Source organism: Amphiura filiformis, chromosome 16, assembly GCF_039555335.1.
Source record: "Amphiura filiformis chromosome 16, Afil_fr2py, whole genome shotgun sequence".
Classification (NCBI taxonomy): Eukaryota; Metazoa; Echinodermata; class Ophiuroidea; order Amphilepidida; family Amphiuridae; genus Amphiura; species Amphiura filiformis.
The window spans coordinates 16,164,770-16,180,668 of NC_092643.1; the positions used below are offsets into that span (position 1 = coordinate 16,164,770).

The window sequence follows — 15,899 nt, forward strand, 5'->3', positions numbered from 1 at the left end:
TATTTTCAATTTGCTAAAGGGTATCATTAATGTTTAAGTGACAGATAGACTTTGATACAGTGAAATAGCTGGAGGACTGCACATCCTGTGTAAACTTGCAATGCATTTTCAACATCAGAAAAGCTACTAGAATGCGTCATGACCCTTTTATAACATACGTAAATTCGTCTCTAATAAATGCCCCTGTCGAAAAATTAGGTAAACCAGGTAAAAATTTAGCGCCCACCCAAAATGACTTTGTTAAGCGCCCTGGGCGCTTATTGGAATGAATACGGTAGTTGATTTCCAAATATTGGCAAACACCAGATTAACCCATCCCTATGTAACTACGGACTCCCGAAAAATGCAGCACAAATTTTTTGGAACAAAAAAATATCCTGTTTTGCAAAATGAAACAGCTAAATCCTAATCCTTCATTTAGTTCTAACTGGCAATGCAAGTCAAATTGTAGTGTTGGGTAATTTTTTGGAAATAAGGGCCAAAAACATGCATTTTTACTATTTTGGTGTGTTTTTGTATGCTGTGAACAGACTTGTACAAAGACCAATTTCAGGTTATATTTTTGTGTGGAAAATACAGTTTCTAATCTCTTTTATAAGCAATTATCAATATTAACATAGTAATATAAAATTATGAGCAAACTCTTGATTGAGTCTTTTTATTTTTATGATGGCAATTGTAAGAAACTATGAAAAATTGCATATGTTTTTTTGCAATTGCAACAATGTTAAAATCGAACCTTTATTGCCAGTTAGAACTAACTCAAGGATTAAGATTTAGCCATGTTCATAGTTAATAAGTTGTGCAATTTTCTGGAACGAGGACACATTACCCTCGGAAACATACCCACGATATGCTGTGTAGCAGGTGATTTTATTTGGTTTTGATTTGTACTCTTTTTGCAGTTACGCAACTACCGTAGAATTCAGTCTACAAAGAAGCATATATGATATGCCTCATAATTAGTGGGTTTTTTATGATGAAAGGCAGACACTCCTATAAAAGAACAACAACAATAGATTGGGCTTTTAATAATACATATTTGTACAGCCACCTGTATCAGTAATATAGAATTAGAAGCTCAAATGCCAAATGCTTTTGTGGGGGTGCCTTTCATTTTCTTTCAAACCCACCAAAACTCATTTAGAGGCATTATGGTTGTACATGAAATTCTATGGTATAGCAGCGGTGAAAACCAAAGAGATTCGACTCAACTCCTTGATGGTGAAAACTAAGTGGCAAGTTTTCCGTATTACAAAAAAAATCCCATATTTTAATGTTCTTAATTCCTTTCTTTAATTGCCTATTAGTGGTCACAATGTTGCCGTTTTATTCCGTTCTACACCACAATCTCCAAAAAGTAATGACAGTTGCCATATTGGATGTTTAAATCTAGTGTTTCTAAAACCTAAATAGAAGATTCAATCAGATTTCCCTAGAATGAAGTTGTAGAAAATGGAGGAAAAAACCCCACAGAATTTGACATTTAAGAAAACAGAAAACTTGCTACTCTGGTGAAAATGTTTTGGGCCCAGTCTTCCATTTAAGTAACTCCCAGAAGCTGCAAAATGACACAAACTTCAAAACGGTTCAGAACAGTAAAAATCATGAAAACATAATACTGCTAAAATATCCCACTTTACAGCATGACAATTACAAAAACAAAATACATTTGAAATTAAGTGCACACTAAAAATTTAAAAGAAAATACCAGACAAAAATATGGTACTGAGTTAATGTACATTTGTTTGAAATTTACAAATATTTTATAATACAAGTGTTCAATTGACAATGTTTAGCATAAATTTGTATACACACATACATCAAATATTCTTAATTGGGTACCATATTCAGTAATAGTGTTAACTGTGTACAAGTGACATAAAAATATAATTGTTATCTTTAAAGTATCCCCAATTTCTTAAACATGAGTGTGTTGAATAGAATGCGCTACATGTATAATGCTTCAAGCTCCGTGTTGAGGTGTTATTTACAAAAAATTCACTCTCCCAAAACCTTATTGACATAATAATAAAAACTAGTGTCATTGGTTGCATCTTACAAACTTTTAATTTAGGTGGAAAAACATCTGGCTTCTTCACAAGCCCGACTCACTGTAACATCTTTTAAGCTGACCTACAAGAAGGCGTTTCTCAAACACAAGTCTCGCCTTGATAAGACAAAATTAAGGGTCCCGAAAAGGTTGTCTGAAGATATGGGTAGTGAACACCATGCATAGTAAATATTCATGCGAGAAAATTTTATTTTCAGACTCAGCCTGTTTTACAACTTGACCTCAAATGACCTTTGACCTCAGTGTGACCTTGAATACCAACATTACATAGGAATAACCTGATCATATGAGACCATATTTTAACCAAAACTTGTACATACTTGTTGACACGTGGACGGACTAACTGACGAACACCTACTCATGATGCCACAAGGTCTTTTCCTTTGGACGACCTAGAAATGACTTTATTAGGAAAAAAGCATGCCAATTTGATTTTACTCTGATCGGGCCCATAATCAAGTTTAATTTTTGTGTTAAATGGGACAAAAACAGGTACACCCTGCAATTTTGATTGAATTTATGCCTGTTAAATATACAGAGAGGTCATGAGGCCTTTGATTTCAAAATACACAGCAGAAAAATGGCATGCCCTTCTTCAAACAATTACCAACTTAATTCCTAATGCCATAAATGACGAAACCTTCTTGATTACGGGGGGTGGGGGCACAGTGAAGGGGGATTTTGTAAGCTACCATTGAGAATCTTATCATTCATGCTAATATACATATAATTTAAATCAATCAGATGAGGTGGGATCTTTAAATCAATTAATCGGTAACTTGCAGGGGAAATCAAAATCAACAACATGTTGTAAAATAGTGCACTTATGACAAATTATTGGCCAAGCTTTAATAGGTTTCTACAAAACAGCATTCAAAAGTTCACTTATTGACCATACAGGAATCCAACCCAATTAACCAGTATCACAGAGCAGGCACAGACAATGTAAATTATCAACTGGAAGAATTTGTTTTATGGCGATATCATGATTTGGTGTCGGCCCTTGGCTTATGATAACGGAAGCTAAAAGACAATTTTACACATAGTCTTGAGCAAAAGTGAATGTTTTGATATATGTGAAAGTGAACAAATTAACATACACTGTGCATCCTTACAATTCAAGTACATTAAAAATTAAGCAAATAAAAAATATCTTCCACTCTTATGAATGTTAGATGTTTACAACTTTGGTGCATTGCCCAAGATATCAAGTGCATCAACCCATCTTACACAAGTTTTCAGTTGATAGTAATAGTACAGCACTGTGTGCACTCGCAATCTTCTTTCATTCAAGTGTCAAGTAATTCATGTGCTGAGCATACAAATGTCTAATATGCAAATTAGCAACACAGAATTGACCAATCAGCACATGCATATGAATCACAGAATTAAAAACAGAGGACCCAGACTCCCTATACCGCCACATACGGTAGCGTCGTCAGCTATAGGGGGTTTGGGGTATTTGTGTCCTTGCCACGCAGTGCGCAGAAACAAAAACAATTCTACGTCTCATCTGAAGCGTAATAGGTATAATTGTGTGCCGGTTGCATCAAGTGCTTCTTTCAAATACACCCCAAGCAAAACCAAATACTTTTCTCCATGCAGTATGCAGGTATCAAGATGACAGTTGAGTGCGGGTTCTCTGGTCTTAATTCTGTGATATGAATACATAATTAAACCTTTAAGGTACCAGAATATGCCTTCTAATGAGGAACTTTCTGAAAAACACTGAGCATGTACGCTCATCAAAAACACTCAACCAATCAATTTCTTGGCGATTTGAGCTACCATTGGACATTGCGCTGCATCAAGTAAGAGTAACGCAGAGTTACATGATTGGTGTGAACAATGATAACATGTCACATGCTCAACAAACGCATTGTCACCAGTATGTGATTGGTTGCGGTGTTGTTAACAGCACACATCTTTCTGAAATAATGTGATGAGCTGCTGAAAGGTCTCTAGATAACATGAAAGTCCTGGTGTGTATTTGGCAAAGTTTGTTGCATCATAAGTAGCCCTTTCTAAAGTTACAAGTAATCTTAACTCGTTTAAACTTAATGATGTGTCAAAGTTATTATTCCTGTTTATTTACGATACAATTTTGCCTGAAAATACCTTTCCACGCAGAGACTCAACCCCCGCTGATTACGCAATTGATTTATGATTATTCAACTTTTTTGAAATTATATTAAGCAGCTGACTAGGAATAGAAAATAAATACAATCGTTTCCATGCTGGACAGTTGCACAGCCAGTAGCTGCCTTGTAGCATTTTGACCTCTGCATCATTGTTTAAAAGATGTCAAGTATGGAATAGTGGTTCTTGAATCACCCTACAATTAATCTCAAAACAACTAGCCATATTAACGGTAAAACTTAAGTTTTGGATTCTTTGCATATTTGCTCATTCCGAAACCAATATGAGACAGTCGTCATTTTTCACGATTTTCATACATAGCACACGCACAAATCCCAGGCAACTATAAATCAGACCATGCAGTTGGGACCCCACTTTTTTTTTTTTTTTTTATAGTAAATTTTCATGTTTAGAATGATTATCCATAGTATGCAAAATAACCATGCAACAATGTTATTTTGTTAAAATACCAATGGTAACTAGAAACCTCCCACAAATCTCATGCAATGATGGGTCTAATGATACTAAGATTATAATTTAGTTTATGAAACACAATGCACCATTATGATATAATTAAGGACAGTAAGGAAACAGGACCTTAATAGCTTGGTCTTTGCATAGATTAGGAGCTGAGTCAGTCTTAGGGTCAAATTAGTTGACAAATTTCAGACACCTGGGGGGATCTATCCAGGTATTGGAGAAAGGACCGACTGCCAAATACCAAATAACACTGCCAACTATCGTGTATTCTCTAATGAACGCTCCTCCATTCTTTTTGTCAAATTGAGTTGAAAAAAAACCCTCCATCAACTTCCCCTGGGAGCAATTTTCGTGCTATCTTATGAAAGCTAGCTTACCACGGTCCGCACAAGATTGGTGATGGCGTTCGTATCCATTGGCGAAAATTACATCATAAACCCAGAAGTGAACCGGAAGTCATTGATCCTATTTCATAGTTTGTCTTTACAGCATGATTTTTAAGCTTACCTGACAATTTTTTCTGGGAATTACTGCTGTAAAAATGATCTCCAATAAATGCGCCCCTCTTCAGGGGTGTTTATTAGAGGATATACGATAAACTAATTTAGCTTAATTCAGGGATAAGTGGGATAACTTTTTTCACACCCAAGCAGTCGGAGAAAATCTAACACTACTAAGGCAAACAATTTAGTACATCTAGAGTGAAAGCTCATATATGTTGGTAGACATCATGGTTCAGAGTTTTAAACCTTTAATCTCAACACAATTATAGAAAGTACCGGTACCTCAAATATTTGGGTCACAACTTTAACTTCATCAGGAGACTGGCAGCCAAAGTTTGAGATCAGAGAAAAATTTTTGTACCACATATTCTCTGCATGTCCCTGTACACAAATCATCCTAATAAGGTGGGTTCAACTATTAATTCTACTGTTGTTTCTATCAGTACAAAAATATGTTTGGATCATCCTATATTGTACAGAGTCTGGATGCATTTGAATCACAACTGAGAATTATGAAGCTGATAATCACAGCAAATAATACATAGAAATATTCAATAATAGCATTTACTTCATATTTAGACAATTCATGCCTGGAAAAATTCATTAAGAACTTTATCAAGCCCATGCATAATGCTATGGGGAAACCCGACACATGTATGTACTCCTAGTGGTATTCCGGTTGAAATCCATACAACCCCTATGGAAGACATGACCTTAATCTCCCGCACAGGGAGTGTTCAAGTGAATGTCAAATAGGGTTACCTGAATGGGCGACTCCATTTGAAATCTACACCCCCTGTGTGAGCGATCAAGGTCATGTCTTCCATAGAGAGTGTATGCCGAAGCCCATTGGAACTAAAATGCTGTATCTCTGGCATATTTGGCAAAAGCTCAAATTCCAGGATAGACCAATCTTAAATTTGAGCTTTACGGTATTGGTACGTTATCATGCTGAATTATGTGATTTATTTTACCAACCCCCTCAGTCCCTGCCCCAGATCTTACAGTTAAAACACTGCATTATACTCAAGTGATACTCAAAAGCTTTTACAGATGACACTCATATATGAATACTGTACATCTTAGTCCAGCATGCTGACATTTATAAAGCTATGTTAGTACACCAGCATGGTCTTATCACGGCTTAAGCACGTTTCCACAAGTCACACCTAGAGTACACCCTACACTTCAAATCAGCGTTCCTCGCACATTTTTGCTGATGTAGCGCTTGTACTGCGTAAATACATTTATAAGCAGGGTCCTGACTGGCAATTCAACTGGCTTATGAAATATTGGTACTTCGTTCCTTGAAAACGTTGTGTAACATTTTTTCATGTGATAAACGAAATGCGCGTCGTCGATGGCAAGTGCAATGGAACCTTGCTGAGAACTACAGTCCAACTCAACCACGATATATCATCAGGATTTAAGAAATAATTATCTATTGACATCAAACAATGTGACACACAGTTAAAAACCTGATCCTGATAGACCAGCTGCACACAGCAAAAATATCAGGGTCAGAATGTTAAAAAAATACATATGTTAAAAAAAAATACATATGAAATACCCATGTGAGTCGAACCATCTTTGGGCTGTTCAATTTGCTAAATTTTGTAAGCCATAAAGTTGAGAGGAATCCATTATTTAGAAAATGCTGGTAGAATTACTAACTGTGTCTCATAACATATGAATAATAATGATCCAATTCAATTTTGCCAGCAAAATTTTGGATATAAAAATATTATATCTAACACAGTATTATCCATTAAAGCTCACCAGAATTTTGAAATTTACTCTCTTCAAATTAGTAACAGGTAGTATACTATTAGCAAGAATCATATTATGAAAACAACACTCTCTGGTACATATTTTCCCGACAAAGTTGGAAATATATACCGTCATTGGGCGGGAAAACCTCATATGTACTTTTTGCCCTTGACCATGGATGAGCAAACCATTCAATATAAAGTCTACACCTACAAGGCTTTATCCATTTTCAAGGGTCAAAAGTAAATATCCATTTTCAAGGGCCAAAAGTAAATATGAGGTATTTCCTGCATGTACTTTTGGCCCTTGAACATGGATGAAGCAACCTCTTCAATATAACGTCTACACCTACGAGGCTTTATCCATTTTCAAGGGTCAAAAGTAAATATCCATTTTCAAGGGCCAAAAGTAAATATGAGGTGTTTCCTGCATGTACTTTTGGCCCCTGAACATGGATGAAGCAACCTCTTCAATATAAAGTCTACACTAGAGTGGCAAGTTTTTTGTGATTTTCCGTGCGTGGTTTTAAATAATAAATTCTGTGATTTAATTTCAATTCCGGGGTAAGAAGTTACTTGCATTATCTTTTTAGTTGTTTTAAGCCTGATATCTTTGAAGACGGACTTCATTTTCATTATTTCAACCTCACATCTCATTATTTTTCTCAGGTTTTTTTCTTAAATTCTGTGAATTTGTCCGTTTTTCCGTGACACGGAAAACTTGCCACTCTAGTCTACACCTACACGACTTTATCCATGTTCAAGGGCAAAAAGTGCACATGAGGTTTTCTCCCGCCCAGTGACGATACAATTTGCTGTTCATTTTCATACAAATGTGTCAAAATGGAAAACACCAATTTCGTTTCTGTCAGACTGCACCTTATACCAGTACTACATGTATTTAAAACAGCATTGAATATAGTCCACTTTCGTCTGCAATCCTATCCTTTATGTTCTCCTCTCTCTGTAATCCTTCTGTGACCAGCCTTCGTGTATCGGTAATTCATCCTTGGTAAGATAATGAGCAATTGTACGGTTGTCCTTGATGTCGCCGCTGACCAGCACCGATACCATCTGTTTCCATTTCTTGAAGCTTATGCAGGAACTCTGAAATGTTTGGATAAAGAAATATGCAGCAATTCAATGAACATGTACTGATTCGGGTGATAATGTGCTATTCCAGTTAAAATCCATAAACCCTATATGGACGACATGACCTTAAACGCAAACACTGGAGCTACCCATTCCAAGAAACCCATATGAAATTCGAACCCCCTGGAATCCAACTGGAATGGCCCAATTAGCAAGTGACAAAAGTTGTTTCAACTGAACCATGACTAAATATAGGGTACAGATACCACAAATTGGGTACAACTTGCTAGACTTGAGTCTAGTCCTTATTTACTGAGTTTAGGGTTAGGATTTAGGGAAGTCTTGCACCCTTATTTGGTAATCACTCCAAATATAGTCCAGTAGCACAGTGGTAGGCATGATCACATTTTTAACATGTGAGGTCGGGCTTCATTAAGCTTCTTGTGATCCAAGATTCTGTCTTAACTGTGTAATCCAATAGGAAAATGAAGAAAATTTGGATTTTTACCCTCAAAACTCCAACCTGCATGAATTTTAGTAAAACTGCATTTGAATAATATTTGATACTATCATTCAAGTAATGAAAGCCACATTTCATGAAATATTAGCGCATTTTCGTAAAATGGCCCTTCGTGCTCAAAAATTTAGCCATAAAATACATACACACATGTTAAGACATAGGAAGCCATTGATAATAATTTAGATGAATTTATTAAATTTCAAAATTTTATGAACATGCCTAACAGTGGTACAAATAATGATTTATTTCCCAGGAGGATAAGCAAAATTTCCCACAATCTCTTAAGTATTTCTTACATGGGGAAGCAGAATTTTCATTCCAAATCCAACAATTTCCCTGGAATAAGCTTCTTGGATTGCACATTTCCCCATGCCTCAAAGTCTTGATAAAAGATAATGATAATACTATGCCACTTACCTTCTCCAATGTTGAGCAGTCTTTGTCTTTGTGAAGATAATGCTCCTGCCAGAAGAATAGAAGCTCCCTGAAATATATTAAAACGGTAACAGATTATGAAAGGAACAGATCATGAACACTGTGCTATTCCAGATGAAATCCATACACCCCCTATTAGGCCAATCAACCCCCCCCACGAATTGCAACAGAATCCATTTCACATCCGTCCACCTCCCAAAAGCTCACACAAAAACATATCAAAAGTCCTTGAAAATCCAACTAGCGGAACAGTCAACAGTACCTAATTTGCATATCCGTATAACATGATTTCCAACAAATCTGCATCATTTTCACTTTAGTTTGATCCATAGAGGAAAGAGATAAACAGAGAAAGTACCACCAGTCAAAGTCCCCGTGTATTGTATGGTGTAAGTTCTCGCATATTCATGAGGGCCGATTGTTCGATCGTGCCGTGTCTAACAATCACGCCAGCGCTGCGTGCCTTCGCGTATATGCGATAGAGCGTTGCGTGCTTTCGCGATTACGCGATAGACCATGTAAATACGCGGTAATTGCGTAGCAGTCTCGCCTATCGCATTTCACGGAACAATCGGCCCTCATTATCGGATGAGGCGGAGCCTTTGACTGGTGGTACGCGCTCTGTAGTACTCTGTGGTTTGATCAGATCGTAATCAGCGGGAATTGTTAGGCTTGTACCACTACGCCGAAAAGTAGACCCACTTTAAGAGTGCTACAGTTGACCTGCCTGGTCTATATTTTGTGTGTTAAAGAAAGTAAACAAAGTATAGGACTTGATTTAATAATTCACAATGCTTCAGGCCAGATGTCACAAGAAAATTATCAAAATTAAATATATTGATATTAATCCGCGATGTTATAGGCCTGCCAATTACGAGCTGATCAAAGCAATGACATATTAGGGAAGCAAATCTTCCAGCAGCTTACCTAAAGTTGAGCAATAGATATCCAGGCCTGAGTTGCCTCTGTTCTTCCTCCCTCAACTCACTGAGATACTCTGGTAATTCTAGTTTGCTATCAGCAAACATAAGGAAGATGATACTGGTGTTTAGACAACTCACATTCTCCTGTAATGAAAACAAACCACAGAGATTAGACATAAGATGCAGGATACAGAATGGCCTGGTGTATTAAAAACTGGCCAATCAATCTGTCATATTGGATTCTTAATCATGGGGACCAAATTAGCGCCACTCACATTATTACCCGTAACCAATATACAGTAACACGTATGCACCGACTAAACTGCGCCATACACTGAGAGCGTATATTGACCCTTAATGATGACCTTTGCTCATAGACTAATTTCGAGTTGTTTTATAATTGTTTCCAGCCGGGATTGAGCAGGATTTTTTTTTTTTTGAGTTTTCAAAAAATCGGATTGTTCCGATTTTGTGTGACTTTAAACTCAAAAATCGGAACGAATCCGATTAAATCTGAACAGTTGGCAGGCATGAACTCATGGGGGCCAAATTAGCGTAACCCATGTGGGCCAAATTAGTGTAACTCATGGGAGCCAAATTAGTTTAACTCGTGGGGGCCAAATTAGTGTAACTTATGGGGGTCTCATTTATTGGCCTAAGCTCAAACATTAATTAGCATCTTTGAGCTAGAGCGGTATAAACGTTTGGGGATGTAAAGCTTAGTGTGTGTTGTCGTCAAATTAAATTCAAATTCAAAAATTCCCTCCAAGATTACAAAATGGGTCAGTCCATGTCAAAACAGACTGAGTGTACACCCACCCTCTTGGATTATGCTCTCCTTTGGCTCAGGGGTACCTTTCATGGACCCCTAGGTGAGGTCACAAGAAAAAAATTCAAATTCAATTCAGTTTCCGAATGGCGGGCCATCTAAGTTTGGCGACCTTGACCAAAATTGGGAATTTAAGGTGTCCAAATGACAAAGCGCTCTCTTTGAGAGGCATTTTCTTCTTAATTAAATCAGTTGTGACCCTCTTTTTGAATGTGGTCACTCACTGGCTGTGTCTGAAATGCCTAATGCCAAAAAGATTGATTTGAATTTCGTTTGGGATTTCAGAGGGGTCAAAATCAGCACTTCATACTGTTCAATCAAATTATCTTTGATTTTGAAGGACCCATGATAATGCCACAGTGCACTTATAGGTCCTAATTATGTTCAGAATGGATTAACCATGTGCCAATGTCTATGAGCAATTCAAAAAGAGAAATTTCTAGACCCCCTACAGAATTTTAGGCCCCCTAAAGTGGTTCAGCCACAAATGGCGCAAAATCGGCAAATTTTGACACCTAATAACTTTAGGTGTACACCAGATATGAATTTCTAGTCTTTTGCATCTGAAAGAATGTAGTATAATGTTACTAGGAACATAAGATTTGTTTTGTATTTTTGTGTTTTGATACTTTCAAAAGGTCGTTGACCTATGAACATTTTTCGTCATAGCGCCTCCTGAAAGGTCTGACACATAACAAACTATACATTTTTGGAATCCTCATGACCATACGAGTAATTTGATATATTACTTGACATAATTGGGAGCATTCTGAAAATTTGACCCCATAACCTGTACTTTGCATGTGCATCGTTGCCAGGAAGTGCATTTTGACCCCTTAAAAATCCATACAGAGGATTAGAAAGTAGTTTTTTCTTATTACTTGACTCAAGAGCAACTTGAAATATCAGGATAAATAATACAAATGGCTATAAAGTGATCAAAATATAAAAAATATCATACTAAAATTGGCATTTTGTACCGTATCCTGTATGCATGGTATGTTAGGCAAAAATGACTATTTTTGAAAGCGTCAACTTAATACTAAAACACAAAAATACAAAACAAATCTTATGTTCCTAGTAACATTAAACTACATTCTTTCAGATGCAAAAGACTAGAAATTCATATCTGGTGTACACCTAAAGTTATTAGGGGTCAAAATTTGCCGACTTTAAGTGCCATTTGTGGCTGAACCACTTTAGGGGTGGCCTAAAATTCTGTAGGGGTCTAGAAATTTCTCTTTTTTTTTAATTGCTCATAGACATTGGCATATGGTTAATCCATTCTGAACATAATTAGGACCTATAAGTGCACTGTGACATTATCATGGGTCCTTCAAAATCAAGATAATTTGATTGAACAGTACGAAGTGTTGATTTTGACCCCTCTGAAATCCCAACGAAATTCAAATCTATCTTTTTGGCATTAGGTATTTCAGACACAGCCAGTGAGTGACCACATTCAAAAGAGGATCACAACTGATTCAATTAAGAAGAAAGTGCCCCTCAAAGAGAGCACTTTGTCATTTGGACCCCTTAAATTCACAATTTTGGTCGAGGTCGCCAAACTTTGATTGCCCGCCATTCAAAACGAAATGGAATTTGAATTTTTTCTTGTGACCTCACCTAGGGATCCATGAAAGGTACCCCTGAGCCAAAGGAGAGCAAAATCCAAGAGGGTGGGTGTACACTCAATCTGTTTCGACATGGACTGACCCAAATGTCTTACATCAGAGATGCTACTCAGTTTCACTCAAAAAACCTGAATCTGGTGAGAAAAACCTGAAAAAGCACACACAATAACACACATACAGGCCCAATAGCTCCAAAACAGGATGAAAATAAATAAAAACTTGGGGATTTAGACTCACAAAAAACCTGAATTCAGGCTAAAACTTGAAAATTGGCATATCTGTTACATGAAGGAAATAGCAGACACTGTAACAAGAATGATGTTTAATTGAAGAGATTTCATATTTCTAGTCCAATGAAACAGTACTCACTGTGGACGTTTCAAAGTCTATCATCAGCGGTAAACAGAAGATCGTCACAACAACATCAGTGTTGAGAAAGAAGTCTGCTAGACTTCGAAACGTCCACTGTGAGTACTGTTTTATTGGACTAGAAATATGAAATCTCTTCAATTATTTATCAACAACAGTCCTGAGGAAAATGTTCAGTAAAGAATGATGTTGTTTTACCTGTGTGAGGATCTCCACTTGGATAATGCTAATCAGTTTGATGAGGAACTTGAGTCTTTTCTCCTTGTTACTGATGAATTGTAATAGTCTATATACGTTCACTGTATTTGCTGTTAATGCAAGAAAAAATAGAAAATTGAACATTGTTAGAACAGAAGAATACATCTTCTTATGTTTTACCATTTTTTTAACACTTGCTTGAAAGAGGCAGGCTAGAGTCTGAAAACCATGGCCAGGTATACCTGCTACCTGGCTTGATTTGCATCAACATTTTGTAACGATGTGCCCATGCGCAAAGACTTGAAGGTGTCAAGTATTATCAAGCCCAGGTTATACTGTTGTCCATTCACTCAGTCTACTGCAAAAATGTGACGTGCCATGTCAAAATCAGACACTTTTGGGCAGGTTATCAATTTTGAGGTTTTTACATATCTTAAATATAGAGATATTTTGCTCCACAATGTCGTTTTCCCAAATGAAATCAGACATTCCTAAGCGAAGATATTGAGTTCGTAATTTATGGTATTATAAAATTGGAAATTGAGATATCGGCCTTTAAAATATTATTGACAATATTGAGAGTAGGAATTACCAAGAAAAATGTCTCAAAAAATACAAGATGCCAGTTATATTCTGGTTTGAAACTATCAGACAATAGTATAAACATTAATAACATCACAAATTCGTAACAAACCCAAATTGTGAAAAAAATCCCCCCCGGGCAGATTTTTGGCTATTTCTCCATTTGCGATCCTGCCCAAAAGTGTCTGCTTTTGACATGACACGTCACAAATGTCAATTTAATGCCATTCAAGAGTGGGGATTGATTACAGTGGCATCACTCCTTTACGTACCATGTTCACCTTGTGCCATCTAGCTATTTTCAGAACCCAATCCCCATCACTAACAATTGAATACTAGCTATACCGTGGTTCACATCAAGTTCCATAGTGATGTTGATGCTTTTTCGCTGTTGGGCCTCAAGCGTGCGGGCAAACTACCCTTGTACACCCCTACCCGGTCCCCCATACGAAGCGAGATTTACAAAAAATTACACACATTGCAAAGCGAGGATAAAAAAGAAACATGCATAAAGACCGAGGAAATTTGCATTGCACATTAGAACTGAGGAGTATGCTTATATACCCCCCTCGCTACGTCAGAAGCATTATAGCATCCTCGCTTTTGTGCCTCGCTTTGTACCCTCGCTTTTATGCAAATCCTCGATTTGTATGTGTTTTGCTAAATACACAGCCTCACTTTGATGGTGCATTCGAACTTGTGTGTGTGTACGCTCTGTGTGATTAACTTAACGTGTGGTACCTGTGTGTATATGCTCTCCGCGATTAACTTTATGCGCGTAGTTCGCTACCGTTCACAGAGAAATACTTCACTACCGAACTTGAAGCGAACCACAGTATATCCACTCCATACTATATCATTTGGCTATTTCAGTTGAAATTCATACACCCCCAATGGAAGACATGACCTTAATCTTCCACACTGGGAGTGTAAATTTGATTTCAAATGGAATCACCCATTCAGGTAACCCCATTTGAAATTCACTCTTACTGTGTGGAAGATTAATGTCATGTCTTTATGGATTTTACCTGGAATAGCCGACTGACTAAGAATGAGAATAAACGATGAATTTTTGCTTAAATTATCTTCTTCTGAATGACAGACGATAAGCAGGTCCAACATTTTACCTGGATACCAGCTCATATCATATATTCTATATTATGAAGAGCTTGTTTCTAAACCATGTTAAGTCCACAAACACATCGTTTCTGATTTACCTGTGCGATATTGCATGGGGTTGTGATGCTATACGCCGTAGAAGTGACGTCATAATCGGATTAACTACCATAGCAATAGATGAATACAATTTTTGAATAGATCGCTCCGCACTACAAGCAGATTACACTAATCACCTATGTAGGTCAGCACACATAGATTGAATACAATACCGCTATTTTTAAAGATAATAATCTTACAGGTGCAAGTGATCAGTCTTTCTTTGATATCTATGGTTCAATGCATCGGTACCGCGTTAACGTTGTAGTGCAGGGCGGTAGTCAAAATTGTATTCATCTATTGCTATGGTAGTTAATCTGATTAACTACGTCACTTCTACGGCGTATAGGTATAGTAATTTCACTTGGATGCACCATTACAAAGCAAACAGTGGATGGATGCACATTAACAATACTGTGTGAGGCCTTTAGTTCCCAAATGAGAATAATAGTCTGCATATTGTTAAGCAGCATTGTTATGGTAAATAATGGCTTGTTGATGGTACAACTCATTGTTTCTAATGTCAAAATTGTCAAAGTAATTGTGACTGTATCACACAAGTAAATGAGAAACATGTGGTTGTGGACTTAACATGGTTTGGAAACAAGCTCTTCATATATATTTATCAAATGTCCTTATTATTTACATTATCAAACCACAACTGTTGATTTAAACTCACCATATGTTTCTGGTTCATTGTGCTCAAAGTGGTTGAGTGTCAGTATTAAGCACCGCACAAACATGTTGGAGTCTACCATGTTGTCGTTGATCAGATTCAGGAATTTCTCAAACTGGAAAAAAAATGTATAAATACATATAACTGCAATAAAACAACCAAGTTGATTTAGTGCTTTGATAGAAAATCCAACACACCATGTGAAACCATTTAGCGTCATGGATACAGCTCTATTTAGAGGCAGAGCCCCAGTCATGGAATCATTGTCTCGTGATTTAACTACCCATTTCACAAGTAAGTCATGTACTTATCATCCGGGGGGGGGGGGACCCATGCTAGATCCAAGGTTCCTGGAGGTAACCCCTTCTGGGACTAGGATTAAGTAAAAATATACTCCTATCGGAACCATATTTGTATAAAAACATACATTTAGCTCCATGTAGGTACTTTGTCCTCAGAGG

General features: G+C 37.0%; 1 protein-coding gene across 1 annotated transcript in view; it reads right to left on the reverse strand.

Moving 5' to 3' along the window:
• Nucleotides 1–854: 854 nt before the first annotated feature.
• LOC140135636 (short transient receptor potential channel 4-associated protein-like) overlaps nucleotides 855–15,899 on the reverse strand; it is a 40,795-nt gene continuing 25,750 nt past the window's right edge. The window contains exons 14-18 of the mRNA XM_072157209.1: nucleotides 15,442–15,553; nucleotides 12,966–13,075; nucleotides 9,940–10,079; nucleotides 8,995–9,061; nucleotides 855–8,072 (exon numbers count right to left, since the gene is read on the reverse strand). Of these exons, the coding sequence (XP_072013310.1) occupies nucleotides 7,914–8,072; nucleotides 8,995–9,061; nucleotides 9,940–10,079; nucleotides 12,966–13,075; nucleotides 15,442–15,553 (588 nt within the window). The 3' untranslated portion in view covers nucleotides 855–7,913. The remainder of the gene's footprint in view (nucleotides 8,073–8,994; nucleotides 9,062–9,939; nucleotides 10,080–12,965; nucleotides 13,076–15,441; nucleotides 15,554–15,899) is intronic.